Source organism: Hyla sarda, chromosome 6 (genome assembly GCF_029499605.1).
Source record: "Hyla sarda isolate aHylSar1 chromosome 6, aHylSar1.hap1, whole genome shotgun sequence".
NCBI classification, from domain to species: domain Eukaryota; kingdom Metazoa; phylum Chordata; class Amphibia; order Anura; family Hylidae; genus Hyla; species Hyla sarda.
The window spans coordinates 218,426,500-218,446,019 of NC_079194.1; the positions used below are offsets into that span (position 1 = coordinate 218,426,500).

Genomic DNA, 19,520 nt, shown 5'->3' on the forward strand with positions numbered 1-19,520 from the left:
AACAGATTATTTACACCCAACAGATACAATAAAATGGATACAATTATGAGAAAACCTAGCTATTCCTTTGGTCAATAAGTAATAGAATTTCCTGGCCAGGGGTCGATGGTGACAAAGCTTGGTACCCACTCAAAATTACATTTTGACCCCCCAGTAAGCACACCAGGCATTTGTCACTAACTGAATTTATATCCTTCATTCCAAGTATCCAAGCCAGGCCCATGGGTGGTAGAGGCAGAGGGAAGACGTGATTATAGAATAACTAGTGGCCTGGAGTCTTATAGCCAATATTGATTGTATCTTCATACTGGTACTCGTAACACAAATTCATGTACGGATTTCCATTTCACCATTTAAGAAATCCATAGATATGTCACACCCCTACTTGTGACTTAGTATCAAGGACTTTACGGTTTCTACTTGATGGTTTACATTAGGCCAGCCATGTTTACACTCCTGATAGAGGCCTCTTACTAGGAAGAACATTCGTGTATGCACTATACAGATCTCATTAGATGATATTGCCGGTGTTGAATGTGTGGACACTGCATGTGTGTGCAAGAACACATCCACTACTGTGTAGACAAACTCTAATTCCAGTGGCCATCACTGAACTACCAATAAAGCTGTGTTTTTGTAGGCTGTACCAAAGCTTAGGGACTTAACTTTACAGATGCTTTAAAAAGGCCATTGTTTTATTTTTTCCCCTGTATTACAATTTACATATTTTCCAACTACAGTGGATTTTTTTTTGTTTTGTTTTCCCACCGTTTAAAGTGGCTCTCGACTTTACATAATACTTTGGGGTTCCAATTATGGCACAATTCCAAATATTGCCTAGGGTAAGAGTGTCCGCTCCTCATTTAAGCAGCTCTAAAAGCATCTACAGCTTCTGCTTACTGCCATTGGGTGGTAAATAAGACTAGCTGCTGTGGTAGGGGTCATCATGTTAATCGCTGTGTTGTTTTTTTTCAACTTTATATTTGTGATTATCCACAAATTCAGTGCTCTGTACAAGTCCTAAGATGCCTCCCTGTTTATAGGATTAGACGTGTCTCTGCAATATTTAGTAGGTGCACAGTCTTTCAACATTCAGCCCCATAAACACGCGCCCCCCCCCCCCCCCCCCCCCCCAGCCCTGCCCTCTGCACTGGCTTAGTTCTGACCCTGCTCTTTGGACCTCTGTCCCATCTGTCAGTTCCCTCTTGTCCTAAAATAAATATTTATTCTGTTAGACATGGAAGAGCACAGGTTGTAAGCAAAGCTGTGGAAACTAATTTCTGTAAGTTTCAAAAATTCTGCATGCTGCTACATTGTGGATCTATGGTGAAAGTATCCCAATGGGTGCAGAAGCAAAGTGTTTAGGTACATAAGCACCCCAGAATGTATTCCTATTTGTTGGTTATGCCATATTGTATGAAACACCTCAACATTTCTACATTTTAGAAAACCTAGGCTATTAAATTGTGACATATAGGGCATAGAGACAACTAATGGCATTAGTAAAAAGCATGCTCACCCTAAGATGTAGGCTACACCTATGACATAGGCTCACTGAGGTTCCAAGCAATGGCTTACCTGCACGTCATTGTTCCCTAGCGATAACTGCACATACAGAAACATATTAGCTGTATAGTATATGGATCCAACAGCAAAGTCCAGATAAACTAAGGTGGCAAAATGGAGTGGTTTTTATTTTTTAAAACCATTCTTTGCGTAGTTCTGTAATACTCTTTAGCTTTGCCAAGATGAGCTGCTCCTTTGGACATCAGCTGACACCAATTTTGTATCTCTAGTATAATGTATATTCTGTACAGGTCCCTAAAAAAAAGCCCTTGTCCACTAATGCTGTAACCCATAGCTTGCACTATTTTCCAGCACACTATAATCTTCCCAGGCGGAACAGTCGCATAACCTCACTAATGCACAGGTCAAGAGCAGCTTGAATAGGCTCTACACGTGAACTATCCACTCTACTGGCACCAAACCTCCCTTTTTATCTCTTTCTCCCCCAGCAGATACCGGTCAGAGCATTGGAGGCTCTTCCAGTGCCCACTTTATTATCTGTATCTCCCGTTGTAGCTGAAAACCAAGAAGACCATCATTCCCACAGCCAGGCACAGCGACATTACCTGGCAGTTCTGCAGGGTACCATGATCCGCCATCTGGGCAACCTATCTATGAATATATGGTATTAATATGTACTATTCTATTCCCTTTTATGGTACTTATATTTGTGTTTGTTATTAAAAGTAGTGTAGAAACAATGCCATGGTAGATAGATGGACATCACTTAACATGTGCAGCTGGTTGGTGGTAGGGTCCATCTTCATCCAGTATAATGGTGGATTCTAAATTAGCCATTGGTGTAATTTCACAGAATTGTCTGACTGGCACTTTGTGCATGTAAATAAACCAGTTAATACTATGTTAATGAAGCGGCCTCACTGTTTGCTGGTCAATGTGTAACTGGTCCTGACCCCAGTGGCTGAATGAGGGGGGAGGGAAAAAAGCCAGAGGAGGGTCTCTATTTTTCTGACACTGGTCAATGTTCCAAATTTGTGCTTGGTTGACTTACAGCTGCAGGGCTGCCATGCAAAGACTTTTCTTCCCCAGAATGCCGCACCGAACCCAGATAATATGCGGATTAATTTTGGCTTCCTTTCTGCCTTTAGCTCTGGGAGACAATGGTAAGAATACAACTTTGTAACATAAGGAGATGTCAGTCCTGACCAGAGGAAGTGGGTGGTCTCACAATGGGAATAGTGTGCAAAGAAGGAATTTATTAGTATTCTCAGTAGAATGTAAATGGCCATGTTAGGGTTGGTTCTCTTGTACTTTGAGACAGTGTGGACTGATAGGTTTGACTGCCGGAGATGAAAAACGTAATCTGAAATTTCTTTACCTTCCCATAACAGTAGAGTGGGGTCATACTTAGTAGATCTAAATCATAAGGGTCCTGTTATGTTGGTGTTTCATATAATCAGCCTCAGTGGCAGAATATATATTATGTGAATCTATATATCTACCTACCTACCTATTTGGCTGGGCATATGACTTTAGTTCTAGAAGGGGCACGGAAACAATCCACCCTGCTTTGGTTAGGATGGATGAATAGATAGATAGATATAAAAGAAAAAGTATTTGCAGTACTCAAACAAGGTTATGGTGAAAAAAGTGTGTAGCTTTATTCCATCCAAAGAAAGCGACATTTCAGCTGACTCACTCAGCCATTCTAAAGCCTTAAAGGGATACTCCCGTGGAAAACTTAAAATTTTTTTAAATCAACTGGTGCCAGAAAGTTTAACAGATTTGTAAATCACTTCAATTACAAAATCTTAATCCTTCCAGTACTTTTTAGGGGCTGTATACTAAAGAGAAATCCAAAAAAGAAATGCATTTCCTCTGATGTCATGACCACAGTGCTCTCTGCTGACCTCTGCTGTCCATTTTAGGAACTGTCCAGAGCAGCATATGTTTGCTATGGGGATTTTCTTCTGCTCTGGACAGTTCCTGAAATGGAAAGCAGAGGTCAGCAGAGAGCACTGTGGTCATGACATCAGAGGAAATGCATTTCTTTTTTGGATTTCTCTTTAGTATACAGCCCCTAAAAAGTACTGGAAGGATTACAATTTTGTAATAGAAGGGATTTAGAAATCTGTTTAACTTTCTGGCACCAGTTGATTTAAAAAAAAAAAAAAAAAAAAAGTTTTCCACGGGAGTACCCCTTTAAGGCTTGAGAGCGAGTCAGCTGAAATGTCGCTTTCTTTGGATGGAATAAAGCTACACACTTTTTTTTCACCATAACCTTGTTAGAGTGCTGCAAATACTTTTTCTTTTATATTTTGAAGAGGCCTGGACAAAGACTGTTTTGTTTGCTGGCACCTACACCTATGCATCTTGGTAGTGCTGTTTCTCAACACTAGATAGATAGATAGATATGAAAGGTACATGATAGACAGATTAGATAAACATACAGATAGTCAAGCCTAGCTACATCCCTCTTTCCTATCTATCTATCTATCTATCTATCTATCTATCTATCTATCTAGCAGTGGGAAAAGCAGCACATCAAAAGTAGGGTGGTGCATGCAGTCCATATGGCCCTGGTCAAAGGCCCAAAATGTAGATCTATCTATCCATATAGAGACATACAGCAATTTAGTAAAAAAAAAAAAAAAAAAAAGATTACCACTTTATGTACACTTTTGTATTTCTAGAAAAAGGCCCTATAAATTTGGGGTCAAATCTCACACCATTTTCATTGAATCGTTTGGAACGCTGTTTGTATCCATATAATGGCATATGGTGGACACTAGGTCTGGTACATCTGATTTCTAATGATATATTGCTTTTTTATTTATTTATTCATTTATCTATCTATCAAGCTATGGCACCAGGGAAGTGTTGGGAGGCGGTCTACCCACCTTCTCCCTGACTGACTTAAAGGGGTTATCCAGGAAAAAACTTATTTATATATATATATATATCAACTGGCTCCAGAAAGTTAAACAGATTTGTAAATTACTTCTATTAAAAAATCTTAATCCTTTCAGTACTTATGAGCTTCTGAAGTTAAGGTTGTTCTTTTCTGTCTAAGTGCTCTCTGATGACACCTGTCTCGGGAACCGCCCAGTTTAGAAGAGGTTTTGCTATGGGGATTTGCTTCTAAACTGGGCAGTTCCCGAGATATGTGTCATCAGAGAGCACTTAGACAGAAAATAACAACCTTAACTTCAAAAGCTCATAAGTACTGAAAGGATTAAGATTTTTTATTAATAGAAGTAATTTACAAATCTGTTTAACTTTCTGGAGCCAGTTGATATATAAAAAAAAGTTTTTTCCTGGATAACCCCTTTAACTTGATTGATAGTTTCCACCTATATAGAAAGTCTGGAGAGACTTTCTATATAGGTGGAAACTATCAATCAAGTTAAAGGGGTTATCCAGGAAGCCGACTCTAGGGTGGGATTCCGCCTCTCAGACATTTCCTTGGTGCCACAGCTCAATCAACCATAAATGCTGCAGTGTTTCACAGAAAAGCTTAGTTGTTCATAATAAGTGAACCTATATACTGATAGCCTCCCTTCAAAAAGGGTTCTCTACTTTGGACAATCCCTATTGATTACATGGGTTCCTTAACATAAGACAGATCATTAAAGGGGGACTCCAGTACTAGACTTCTTATCCCCAATCCACAGAATAGGGGATAAGATGTCTGATCACGGGGGTCCAACTGCCAGGACCCTCTGGTGCCAACTGCGCTAGGCTTCTGAGTGTCTGTGGTCGAAATCCCCTTCTATTCATGTCTATGGAAAAGACAGAAATACAGCATTCGTGTATCTCCGGATTTACCATAATAAGTAATCCGTCACAAAGCAGAGATCGGATTATCGGGGTCCCAGTGGCCGGACCCCTGCAATCAGACCCTTTTCCCTATCCTGTGGATAGAATAAGATGCCTAGTACTGGTGTTCCCCTTTAAATTCCTGCAGAAGCTTCCAGTGATAAGCTGTAATTTGTGAGTAAACATGGCAGGAAGAGTTCATTTTCCACGAGAAGAGGAATTAAAGGGGAAATAAACCCATAGCCCATCCTTTCCTTTTCATCAACCTATTTTATTGTCTAAATATCTTTAATTAGCTATACAGAGCAGTTTCCCCTTTTTGGTTGTCACTTACATGCATTAAGTGAGTGAATGACATCATCCAGCCCTCACCCTCCTGGGACACACAGACCATGTGATTTCTGTTGTGCACTGATGAGTCCTGCTCTCTTTGGTGCTGAGAATTGAGAGTTGTGTGCAGCCAATCAGACACTGAATCTCTCTCTGCTGCTTAGAGCAGGGGGGGTGGGGGCTGGCAGAGCAGAGCTGCAATGATTGCAGGAAGATGTAGGCAAGGGGAGAGAAGTATGACAAAGAATATCAAGCAGCCAGAAAAGACAACAGAGGCCACAGGAGCCACGCACATCAGGCAGGATGGTTTACAAAGAACATATCCAGGAAGTGTGGTGGCTTTTTTTAACATTTATATTTCCCTGGAGTACCCCTTTAAGCATTACAAGAGCAGGGTTTAGCTTTGGTGTTATGCAATGTTTGAGATTTGCATTCAGGTACATTGCCATCATTTGAAATTACGTCCTTGGACCACTGATCTTTAACCCTCTTAGCATTTTACTGTTAACAAACAGTGTAGGATGATGTGATATCCTTGTAGAGTGAACAAGGGTGAAACGTCACCATGACAGGTGTCACCTGGTCACCAGATTCACAAGGACATTATGTCATTGATAGCAGGAAGGACTGAGGACCATTAATCCATCCAAAGGATAGAGGATAAGATGTTTGATCGCGGGGGTCCCTCTGCGATCTCGTCTGCGACATCCCAAATATCCGATGCCCTGCTCGTGACATCACGGCCAGGCCCCCTCAATGCAAGTCTAGGGGGGGGGGGGGCGTGGCCGAGATGTCACGAGCGGGACAGGGAGATCGCAGGGGTCCCCAGCGGCAGGACCCCTGAGATCAGACATCTTATCCCCTATCCTTTGGATAGGGAATAAGATGTCTAGGGGTGGAGTACCCCTTTCAGGATCGATGTGGAAACAGCACAGAATCAGTAAGTTAAAGCATGTAAAACACTTCTATTGTTTAAATAATATGAAAACCAGATGTTCAGACATTCATTCTTTGTAATTTGTTTTTCATTCTATTTTCTTTATATAATCATGAGAGCAGCCATCTTGCCTAAGCTGCTAATAGTATTCTGAGATATGCTTTAAAGACAGACTAGTCTGTAGCCCGCTACTAGATCTGTGCATTGTGCAGGAATGTGGGGGAGGGAACTGTGGCCATCACCTATTTTGAATGATGCCATCAAACCAAAGCCAAGACCAGGTTGAGAAAAAAAATATGGAGATTTATCAAAACCTGTGCAGAGGAAAAGTTGCCTAGTTGCCCATAGAAACCAATCAGATCGCTTCTTTCATTTTGAAGAGGCCTTCAAAAAATGAAAGAAGCGATCTGATTGGTTATGAGCAGCGCTGCATCCTTTCCTCTGGACAGGGTTTGATACATCTCCCCATTAATCTTGCTTGAGGAGTTTATTTTTGCAGCCTGGTCTTGTCATTGGTTTGATGACACGTTCTCTCCCAGCTGGTAATGCTGTGGATGGCTCCCGAGGGTGCAGCAATAGATATTACAATGTGAGCGCTCTATAAAAATTAGTCCAAACCTGTAAATGTTCTTTTCTTATTGACTTGGTGATCAGACAAATCTACACTAAGAGCCCCGTTTCTTTTGTCTTTTCAGTAATATTGTGAATGGCGGGATCCTTTGATATCTATTTCGGTTACATTTTATTGTTATCCTGCCTTTAATGCAAATTAAGCGATTACTGTAAAGGGATCTCTACAGGACAAGTGTGATATTTATGATTAGTGACAAGTAAAACAGCAAAATGTTATAATTATTTTTTAATAATTATTAAATTATTAATTCATTAATTTTGTACCCCTACTTATGTCATTCTGGAGAAATAAGGAAAAGAATTCTAAATATAAACAACCCAATGGTTCAGTCCAACTAATACAAAATAAAGTTCTAACTACACTTTTTCTTTATACAAGTTGCTTCACTCAATTCAAAGAGAACATTTTCATGAAATTTAGTCAGAACGTAACTTATGGGAAACAGGAAACCCTCATAACATCTTTGTCAATCGCTCACCTGACTGCTGCAGGGCAGGGGTCACCAGCAAGGTAGAGAGATCAGCTATTATGGGTGTCTAGGCCTGCAGTCTTACCCTCCATACCATGGTACAGTACTCCTACAGCCATTTTTCAATATAGTCTGTGCTGTTTCCATTGAGAAACAAGATAAGGCTGCGTTCACACGGTCGTCTAGACCCGTCCCGTTCTTCTCCCGTCAAAAATAAAACAGACTTTAAAAAAAAAAACATACAAAAACGGAGGCAAACAGATGTTATCCATTTGTATCCGTATGGATCCATTATCGTTCAGTTAATAAACAAACAAAAAAATGCTCAGAAGTAAAAACGGATCAAAAAACAGATTGAAAAAGATTGACGCAAACGGATGACATTAAAGACGCTGCCCACCTGGCGCTCTCAGACAAGAAACTCTATTCTCTTTTATAGTCTCGGTGTAGAACAGGAGGCAGGTGTCCGTCAGGTATCGGGTATATGTCGGAGGGCTGCAAGGCCTCTTGCAAAGGACTGAAGGCAACATTTCAGTACACCAAAAACAAAGAAATACCAAGACAACAAGTCCTGCTTAAAATGCCCAAGACACACAACCATACACACACATGGACTCCCAGACCAGCATTGTTCAACATACCTAATGGAGACAGGCTGAAAATGTCTAAAATGCACAGCATTAAAGGGGTACTCCGGTGGAAAAAAAAATACTTTTTCCAAATCAACTGGTTCCAGAAAGTTAAACAGATTTGTAACTTACTTCTATTTTAGAATCTTAATCCTTCCAGTACTTATCAGCTGCTTTATGCTCCAGAGGAAGTTGAGTAGTTCTTTTCAGTCTGACCACAGTGCTCTGTCAGGAACTGTCCAGAGCAGGCGCAAATCCCCAAAGTAAACCTCTCCTGCTCAGGATAGTTTCTGACATGGACAGAGGTGGCAGCAGAGAGCACTGTGGTCAGAATGAAAATAACTACTTAACTTCCTGTGGAGAATACAGCAGCTGATAAGTACTGGAAGGGTTGGGATTTTTTAATAGAAGTAATTTACAAATCTGTTTAACTTTCTGGTACTAGTTCATTCGAAAAACATTGTTTTCCACCGGAGTACCCCTTTTAAGACGGACTGTTGGATTCTTCAAGAAAGTCTTTACACAAAGTGGCTCAGCAGACGGGGAAATCCAAGAGCATGTTCTAGATAGGAAGGTCATCTTCATGCATATTGAGTGACTAAGGTACATGAATTTAAGGTCCCAATAAAACAATCTCCTTGTTCACTGCCCTTGGTTTTAGGTGTTCTTCATCAACAATTTGAATATTCATATTGTAACGTGGTTTACAGACAAGGCATGGTATCACTTATTCGGCTATGTAACTTCTCACAATATGCAGATGTAAGCATCTGAAAATCTTTGTGCATGTTTATGAGGGGTTTCTGATTTTCATTGAGTATTCTATAAGATTATCTTTTTTGATTGAAAATAACTTTATTAGAAATCAATTGTCATGAACATACATACAATGTACTGCGACGCAATGCAGGCTAGGAAGCAGCATACAATAAATTAATATGATTACTGTACATAGCGCAACAGTACAACATACAGCACAGGTCTCCCTACACTATACGTCATACCACATGCTACATTAACATTCCTGCACACATTCTAAAACAAAATAAAACAATAAAGCATTGCTGACAGTGATAGGCGGTGGAGGTTGGAAAAGAAGGGGGTAGGGAACAAAGATCACAGGCCCAAAGCTTTATTGAGAGACCAAATACATGAGGGAACAAAAGTGGCTGTTACTCCTTTTCTTCTCCTACATTCGGACTGTACCTAAAGGAATAGTCTCTGAGAAGGCTGTGGACCAGTATGCATCAGTCCTAGATTATCATTATAATAGATTTCATTGGAATTATGGATGGAGCCTCCAGTGAGTGGGACACCGTGTACATCAAGGCAACGTTATAAATTTACTATATCTCTTTAGTGTTTATCAGCAACCAAGAGGCAATGTCGGTCCTGAAACGTTCTCGGAGAGCTAATTCAATATTTGAAGAGTTGAAAAAAGGAAATATGGAAAGAGAGTGTATGGAGGAATTATGTGACTACGAGGAAGCAAGAGAGATTAAGGAGTCTGACACTGTGACGGTGAGATTATCAGGTTATAATACTTATGTGATGTTAATATGTATACATAATTCATAGACATAAAAAACATTCAGCTGGAATCAATGATTCTAAGGGTCCACCCTCCATCTATACACATGTACTGATGATGCAATTAAAAATGGATAAGAAATAAACTCTAGTGACAAATGATTGGCTCCAAAGTCATCTCCTGTTGGACCTTTTGAGGCTCTTTATTTTGTCAGAGCTCGGGCCCACCTAAGGATAATTTGGTAATCGGGTGGGCCAGTCCAACCATTCTGACATCACAGTGAAGTATCTCATTCACTACCTTCTTAATTAAAGGTAGTCATTATTATCATCAGTGTTATCATCATTACACTCGTCAAAAACACCTCTCCACGGTGATCATATTTATTATTTGTATTTATTATTTTTTGCGATTAACTGTATGTGTATTAACAGGAAACAGTTCTTGTGGCATTTTTGCCAAGAACACATTGTGCCTGTGGAAAGGTATATATTGTGGCCTTACAGCTATGTGTCTTCTATGTTACAGGATGCATTCTGGCGCCGTTATCAATGTGAGTATTGATGAGAAAACAACATCTCAGTGCACTGGTGTCTGTTTACTGATTTCCTCATAGTTCAGAAGCCACCAGGGACTGTTATGAAGCAATGCAGGGGAGTACACATGTGTCTGTGTAATGGGCACAGCATGTCCTGTTTTGTTCAGTGGTGTCAAGTGTAGCTAGTTTAGGATCATGCATACACAATACTAGTTCCCACACATCCAAGTCTCTGTACATATGCCAGCCATGCCATAACAGTGCAGCCACAGTGTACCCATAAAAGTAGAGCCAACGAGGCATATTCTGGATATGATGACACTCTTCATCACCCAAGCACTTAAAGGGGTAATCCGCCCCTAGACATCTTATTCCATAAGGTATCTGATCGTGGGGGGGTTCGGCTAGTACATAGCCACCACACCTCCTCCCATAGACGTGAATGGATAGTGTATGGTATGACAGCTGTGATAGCCTGTCATCCGGCATGGAGCAGAGTTGGCTCTTTGCATCGGATGACTGGGAAGATCGCAGGGGGGGGGGTACCAGACCCCAGCGGCCAGACCCCATGATTTGACATTAGATGTTTAGGGGCGGAGTAATCCTTTAATCTAAAATATGTGCTTGGTGGAGACAATTGTTTTCTCAATGTCACTTGCAAAGTCATATACAGTGGGGCAACAAAGTACAGAGTGGGCCATTTATTTGGATAAAATGGGAATGGTTGGTGATATAAGCTTCCTGTTTGTGGCACATTAGTATATGTGAGGGGGGAAACTTTTCAAGATGGGCGGTGACCATGGCGGCCATTTTGAAGGCGGACATTTTGAATCCAACTTTAGTTTTTTCAATAGGAAGAGGGTCATGTGACACATCAATTTCACAAGAAAAACAATGATCTGCTTGGTTTTAACGTAACTTTATTCTTTCATGAGTTATTTACAAGTTTCTGACCACTTATAAAATGTGTTCAATGTGCTGCCCATTGTGTTGGATTGTCAATGCAACCCTCTTCTCCCACTCTTCACACACTGATAGCAACAGCGCAGGAGAAATGCTAGCACAGGCTTCCAGTATCCGTAGTTTCAGGTGCTGCACATCTCGTATCTTCACAGCATAGACATTTGCCTTCAGATGACCCCAAAGATAAAAGTCTAAGGGGGTCAGATCGGTAGACCTTGGGGGCCATTCAACTGGCCCACGATGACCAATCCACTTTCCAGGAAACTGTTCATCTAGGAATGGTCGGACCGGACACCCATAATGTGGTGGTGCACCATCTTGCTGGAAAAACTCAGGGAATGTGCCAGCTTCAGTGCATAAAGAGGGAAACACATCATCATGTAGCAATTTCACATATCCAGTGGCCTTGAGGTTTCCATTGATGAAGATTGGCCCCACTATCTTTGTACCCCATATACCACACCATACCATCAATTTTTGTGTTCCAACAGTCTTGGAGGGATTTATCCAATGTGGGTTAGTGCCAGACCAATAGTGGTGGTTTTGTTTGTTAACTTCATCATTCACATAAAAGTTTGCCTCATCACTGAACAAAATCTTCTGCGTAAACTGAGGGTCCTGTTCCAATTTTTGCTTTGCCCATTCTGCAGCACCTGAAACTACGGATACTGGAAGCCTGTGCTAGCATTTCTCCTGCGGTGTTGCTATCAGTGTGTGAAGAGTGGGAGAAGAGGGTTGCATTGACAATCCAACACAATGGGCTGCACATTGAACACATTTTATAAGTGGTCAGAAACTTGTAAATAACTCATGAAAGAATAAAGTTACATTAAAACCAAGCAGATCATTGTTTTTCTTGTGAAATTCCCAATAAGTTTGATGTGTCACATGACCCTCTTCCTATTGAAAAAACAAAAGTTGGATTCAAAATGGCCGACTTCAAAAAGGCCGCCATGGTCACCACCCATCTTGAAAAGTTTTCCCCCTCACATATACTAATGTGCCACAAACAGAAAGTTAATATCACCAACCATTCCCATTTTATTAAGGTGTATCCATATAAATATCCCACCCTGTATTTAGTCAGCCACCAATTGTGCAAATTCTCCCACTTAAAAAGATGATAGAGGCCTGTAATTTTCATCATAGGTATACCTCAACTATGAGAGACAGAATGAGAAAAAAAAATCCATAAAATCACATTGTCGGATTTTTTAAGAATTTATTTGCAAATTATGGTAGAAAATAAGTATTTGGTCACCTAAAAACAAGCAAGATTACTGGCTCTCATAGACCTGTAACTTCTTCTTTAAGAGTCTCTTCTGTCTTCCACTCATTACCTGTATTAATGTTTGAACGTATCAGTATAAAAGACACCTGTCCACAACCTCAAACAGTCACACTCCAAACTCCACTATGGCCAAGACCAAAGAGCTGTCAAAGGACACTAGAAACAAAATTGTAGACCTGTATTAGGCTGGGAAGACTGAATCTGCAATAGGCAAGCAGCTTGGTGTGAAGAAATCAACTGTGGGAGCAATTATTAGAAAATGGAAGACATATAAGACCACTGATAATCTCCCTCGATCTGGGACTCCACGCAAGATCTCACCCTGTGGTGTCAAAATGATCACAAGAACAGTGAGCAAAAATCCCAGAGCCACACAGGGGTACCTAGTGAATAACCTGCAGAGAGCTGGGACCAAAGTAACAAAGGTTACCATCAGTAACACACTATGCTGCAAGGGACTCAAATCATGTGGTGCCAGACGTGTCCCCCTGCTAAAGCCAGTACATGTCCGGGCCCATCTGAAGTTTGCTAGAGAGCATTTGGATGATCCAGAAGAGGATTGGGAGAATGTCATATGGTCAGATGAAACCAAAGTAGAACTTTTTGGTATAAACTCAACTCGTCGGGTTTGGAGGAGAAAGAATGCTGAGGTGCATCCAAAGAACACCATACCTACTGTGAAGCATGGGGGTGGAAACATCATGCTTTGGGGCTGTTTTTCTGCAAAGGGACCAGGACGACTGATCCGTGTAAAGGAAAGAAGGAATGGGGCCATGTATCGTGAGATTTTGAGTGAAACCTCTCTCTATCAGCAAGGGCATTGAAGATGAAACATGGCTGGGTGTTTTAGCATGACAATGATCTCAAACACACTGCCCAGGCATCGAAGGAGTGGCTTCGTAAGAAGCATTTCAAGGTCTTGGAGTGGCCTAGCCAGTCTCCAGATCTCAACCCCATAGAAAACCTTTGGAGTGAGTTGAAAGTCTGTGTTGCCCAGCAACAGCCCCAAAACATCACTGCTCTAGAGGAGACCTGCATGGAAAAATGGGCCAAAATACCAGCAACAGTGTTTGAAAACCTTGTGAAGACTTACAGAAAACGTTTGACCTCTGTCATTGCCAACAAAGGGTATATAACAAAGTATTGAGATTAACTTTTGTTAATGACCAAATACTTATTTTCCACCATAAGTTGCAAATAAATTCTTTAAAAATCAGACAAAATGTAATGTAATTTTATGGATTTTTTTTTTCTCATTATGTCTCTCATAGTTGAGGTATACCTATGATGAAAATTACAGGCCTCTCTCATCTTTTTTAAGTGGGAGAACTAGCACAATTGATGGCTGACTAAATACTTTTTTGTCCCACTGTATCAGTATCCAGTACTAATAAAAATTATACATAAAATTATAAATAAATATTATGCATTCAGACATAGTATCCTTCATAATACAATATAAATTTCTTTTGATCATCAAATAATAGTATCAGTCCATAAATTCAGCTTGTGTATAACCCACTTGCATCCATTGTAAATAGACTTGCCAATCTGAGGAAGGAGGGTGCCACCTCCGAAACGCGTCATTGGTGTGCTAAATAAACATAGTGCCTCATGGTACTTTAATGCTACACTTGGATCTGGATCTCATTTATATTGGAAATCCGAACAGCGCCTGATGCATGGGTCATTTTCTTCCCTTATCCACTAAGGCAGAGAACATGGCTGGCACCAAGACTCAGGGCAGAAGCTCTGCCTACACCTCTGTTACCTATGCACTTTTTGTGTATTGTTGTTTATAAATTCTTAGCGTCCAACTCTATGTAATATAGGGCTGTCATTTGTCCATACTTTCTAAAAGTAATGATTATTGGATTGAAGTAAAATATTGCTTTGTACACTTCTACAGCTTGTCAACCTGAAAAGAAGCCTCCAAGAGAAACCCTTGATCTCTGTATGTCAGGTGAGAAGATATCTGTTTGTTCTTCATCACTTGTTTTACTATAAAACATACTAAAACCACAGAAATCTGTAAGACACATCTGTACACAGTGGCTTTTGGTGTGGATTTTGTTGTGAAAGCTGAAAAAAAAAAATTGTCGACTGAGGCCTAAGGTAATATAATAGTATTATCATCATCGGAGGTGGCTTAATTATTAATAGTAGAAGCAGCAAATATACACAAATAATAGTGGTAAATATTAATAAACTGATAGTATCTATTGATAAGAGCAGTAGGGGTTTTCTTGACAAATATTATTTTATTTAAAAGAGCTCCGGGTAAGATGTAAAAACACATGTACTCACTTGCTGCTGATCCCTCACCGGTGCATTCTACAGGTGCGGCTCCACACTGCTAAGCACGTCATGCTCATCTTTTGTCACAGAAAATTCCTACATAACCAATCACTGGCCGTAGTGTATACACACCTCAGCAAGTGACTGGCTGAGCGAGCATTTTTCATGTGTCGCGAGAAAAGCTCAACATAGGGAATGGCTTCAGCATGGGATTGGCAGCAGATGAGTACATGATTAAAATTTTTTATTCCAACATGAGCTCTTTTGAAAGAGGGTTTCCAGAACTTAGTTTCTAGTCTTAGTGCCATTCAAAATACAACATCCTTTCATATTTTCTTCTGGTTTTATTACCCTACTGATGCACATTTTCGGAAGTGGGTCACATGACCTCATCTTTCTGGGTAGATTCCACCTCATGAAGTACAAAGGCGTTCTCTAAGGCTATTTCTGAAATGCACATGCGAGGGTTGTTAAGCTGGTACAGTAAGTGCAGGGCACTAGTTCTGTATTATTATTAGTAGTAGTAGTAGTAGTAATATTAGACAAAGTAAATATACAACGTATTCAGCAAGTCTTCAGACCCTTTTACTTTTTTCACATTTTGCAGCCTTGTGCTAAAATAATAAAAATCCCATTTCATCCATCAACCTACACTCAGTGCCCCATAATGACAAAAGAAAAACAGAATGTTAGAAATCTTTGCTAATTTATTGAAAAGAAAAACTAAACTATGTATTTACATTCAGTATTCAGACCCTTTAGTCTGGGTTTCCACCCAGGTTAAATCAGAAGTGGATCCAGTAGGAAGGGGAAGTCCTTTTATTTTTTATTTTTTTGTATATTTTCCATTCTTTTTGAATACACTTTGGCTCAAAAACTGTAGTGGCAGTTTTCCAAAAATTGCCAGAAAAATACCTGTATGGAAACCTAGCCTTATTCAGTACATGTTGAAGCATCTTTGGCAGAGATTACAGCCTCCAGTCTTTTTAGGGATAATGCCACAAGGTTTGACCAGTTCCCCTGTCCCAATGGCTGAAAAACACCCATACAGCATGACGCTGCCCCCGCCATGCCTCACTGTAAAGATGGTACTGGGCAAGTGATGAGCAGTACTGGGTCCCTCTAGACATGATGCTTAGAATTAAAGGGGTACTCTGCCCCTAGACATCTTATTCCCCATCCAAAGGATAGGGGATAAGATGTCTGATCGCGATCTCGGCTGCGGCACCCCAGACATCTGGTGCACAGAGCGAACTTCGCTCCATGCCGGATGACTGGCGTCACCATCACGCCCCCTCCCATAGACTTGCATTGAGGGGGCATGGCCGTGACGTCAAGAGCCTCCAGAGCTGCACTCAAATGAACGCCGGGTGCAAAACCGAGATTGCGGGAGTCCCCAGCGACAGGACTCCTGTGATCAGACATCTTATCCTTTGCATAGGGTATAAAATGTCTACCCTTTTAAGTCCAGGAAGTTCAGACCTAAATTAAAGTCTAAGAGGCTTTAGGTGTTTATTTGCAAACTCCAGACAGGTTTTGTAGGTATTTTGCAGCACAGATTTTCATAGGCGTGCGCAGCCTACTGCATTAGGGTGTGCACCCTAAAGCACAAACTCACTCCACGCACGCGTTTGTGTGTGTTTATGTGTATATATATATATATATATATATATATATATATATATATATATATATAAATATATATATATGTATATATATATATATATATACATACATACATACATACATATACGCACACACACTCTTGCTTGCATAGTGTAGGAGGATTGGATCCAGGGCCGGTTTTAGGCTTAGCATGGCCCTGGGCAAAATCAGAAGTGGGGTCCCAAAAGTTGTAATAGTGCACTAATCAGATTAGCACATTTTTGGTCACTTCAAATACCATAAAAAATATCTAAAAAGCAAAAAAAAAAAAATTTTTACGATAAAAACTACAAATCACAGCGCTAAAAATGACCCTCATACATCCCCATATACAGAAAAATAAAAGTGCTATAGGGGTCAGAATAGTACAATTTTATATTTTTGCATAGTTCCCCCACATTAGGTTGGCAGCATAGTTCCCCCACATTAGGTTGGCAGTATAAATCTCCCACATTAGGATGGAAATATATTTCCTCCACATTAGGTTGGCAGTATAGTTCCCCCACATTAGGTTAGTAGTACAGTTTCCCCACATTAGGTTGGCAGTATACTTCCCCCATATTAGGTGGTAGTATAGTTCCCCCACATTAGGTTAGTAGTATAGTTCCCCACATTAAGTTAGTAGCACAGTTCCTCCACATTAGGTGCAGTACAGTTCCCCCACATTAGGTGCAGTACAGTTCCCCCACATTAGGTGCAATATAGTTCCCCCACATTAGGTGCAGTACAGTTCCCCCACATTAGGTGCAATATAGTTCCCCCACATTAGGTGCAGTATAGCTCCCCCACATTAGGTGCAATATAGTTCCCCCACATTAGGTGCAGTACAGTTCCCCCACATTAGGTGCAATATAGTTCCCCCACATTAGGTGCAGTACAGTTCCCCCACATTAGGTGCAATATAGTTCCCCCACATTAGGTGCAGTATAGTTATAATTGTAGGGAGGAGGACAAGTCTAGAATTTACCATGATGCTTACGGGACTAATTCTACCCCTGATCTTATATTTGCCAAGGGGTTCAATGGGCGGAGCCAAAGGGTTATCAAAATTAGGTTTTGCCTAGAGTGTCAAAAATCCATGCACCAGCCCTGACTAGACCTCCCACTTGTGTGTATGTTTGCTGGTGTTTATAGGGAGGCATTTGATGTGGATTTGAAAAAAAATTGTAAGTTGAATGGTAAAACTCATGTTTTTCTTTACTTGGCAAACAGAAGAACGCTTTTACTATAAGATGGGGGCACAGAGGGGGGAATATTCCAGATAGAATTTTTTTTTGCACCAGATTGGTTGAAAAAGTGATGCGGCACCCAGAAAGCTTGGAGAAGCGTGCATGTTGTAGTTTTGGGTCTGCAGCTGCAGCATGTTGCACCATAATCTAAATTGTACTCCTATATAGTGCAAGATGTGTGGAGTTGTAGTTTTGGTCATCATAGATTGTATCAGGGCATGCTGGGAATTGTAGTTGGTAACTGCACCTCCCAGCATTGCATTCCTTCAAGGAATGCAATGCTGGGATTTTCAGTTACCAACTACAATTCCCAGCATGCCCTGATACAATATATGGTGACCAAAACTACATCTCCCATTATATTGCACTGGGGGTGCTGTGTGTGTGTTTGAGGTGCTGTGTGTGAGTGGGGGGGGGTGCTGTGTGGGTGTGTTTGAGGGGTGCTATGGGTGCTGTGTGGGGGATTGGGCACATAATACATACATAATATAAAATATATACATAATACATTAAAATTTTTATTTCAGCTACCGGGTCGGTGCTGTAGTAGTTTTTAGTATATTTGCTGGTAGAAGAGCACGGACTGCAGAGAACAGGCCGTGTCCCGTGTATCAGAACAAAGGAAAAAAGAAAGTTGCCTCTTTCAAGGTGCTTGTAGTATTAAACCATCAAACCTTTAATCTGTATGCATTAAAAATAGAAAAAGGTGACATCAATCATAAAAGAGAAGCGAAACTCCAATACGTTTTGAGCAAAATGTCGCTCTTAATCATGGCTATATGTAGCCCAAAACGCACTGGAGTTTCACTTTTCTTTTATGATGTCCACCTTTTTCTATTTTTAATGTATACAGATTAAAGGTTTGATGGTTTAATACTACATGCACTGTTATCCTTGGAAGAGCTGGAGGAAACTTTCTTTTTTCTTTTGTTCTGATTCATAATACATATATACATACGTCATACATACATACACACATCATACATGCATAACCTACACACACACACATATATATATATATATATATATACACACACACATACATAATGCATAAATACATTCAATATGCATACAAACATCATACATATATAATACATACACACATCATACATGCATAACCTACACACACACACATATATATATATATATATATATATATATATATATACACACACACACACACATACATACATTATACATATATAATACATACTTACATCATACATGCATAACCTACCCACACATATATATATATACACACACACATCATACATGCATAACCTCCACACACATATATATATATATATATATATACACACATACATACATCATACATATATAATACATACACACATCATACATGCATAACCTACACACACACATATATATATACACACACATACATACATCATACATATATAATACATGCATACATCATACGTAGATAATGCATGCATCATACATACATATGCACACCATGCATAATACATACACAAATCCATAATATATACATATACACATCATACATAAATACATCATACATACATAACATACAGTACATATATACTGTGTGTATGTATGATGTATTTATGTATGATGTGTATGTGTATATATTATGGATTTGTGTTTGTATTATGTATGGTGTGCATATGTATTATGT

The 19,520-nt window shown here is 40.0% G+C and overlaps 1 protein-coding gene across 3 annotated transcripts in view; it reads left to right on the plus strand.

Moving 5' to 3' along the window:
• The first annotated feature begins 2,587 nt into the window (after positions 1 to 2,587).
• F2 (coagulation factor II, thrombin) overlaps positions 2,588 to 19,520 on the plus strand; it is a 33,570-nt gene continuing 16,637 nt past the window's right edge. The window contains exons 1-4 of one of the 3 annotated variants that reach the window (XM_056526449.1): positions 2,588 to 2,690; positions 9,706 to 9,866; positions 10,405 to 10,429; positions 14,578 to 14,631. In XM_056526449.1, the coding sequence (XP_056382424.1) occupies positions 2,594 to 2,690; positions 9,706 to 9,866; positions 10,405 to 10,429; positions 14,578 to 14,631 (337 nt within the window). In that variant the 5' untranslated portion in view covers positions 2,588 to 2,593. Of the gene's footprint in view, positions 2,691 to 9,705; positions 9,880 to 10,404; positions 10,430 to 14,577; positions 14,632 to 19,520 lie in introns of those variants that run through there. The other 2 variants (XM_056526450.1, XM_056526451.1) reach the window with 2 other exon arrangements.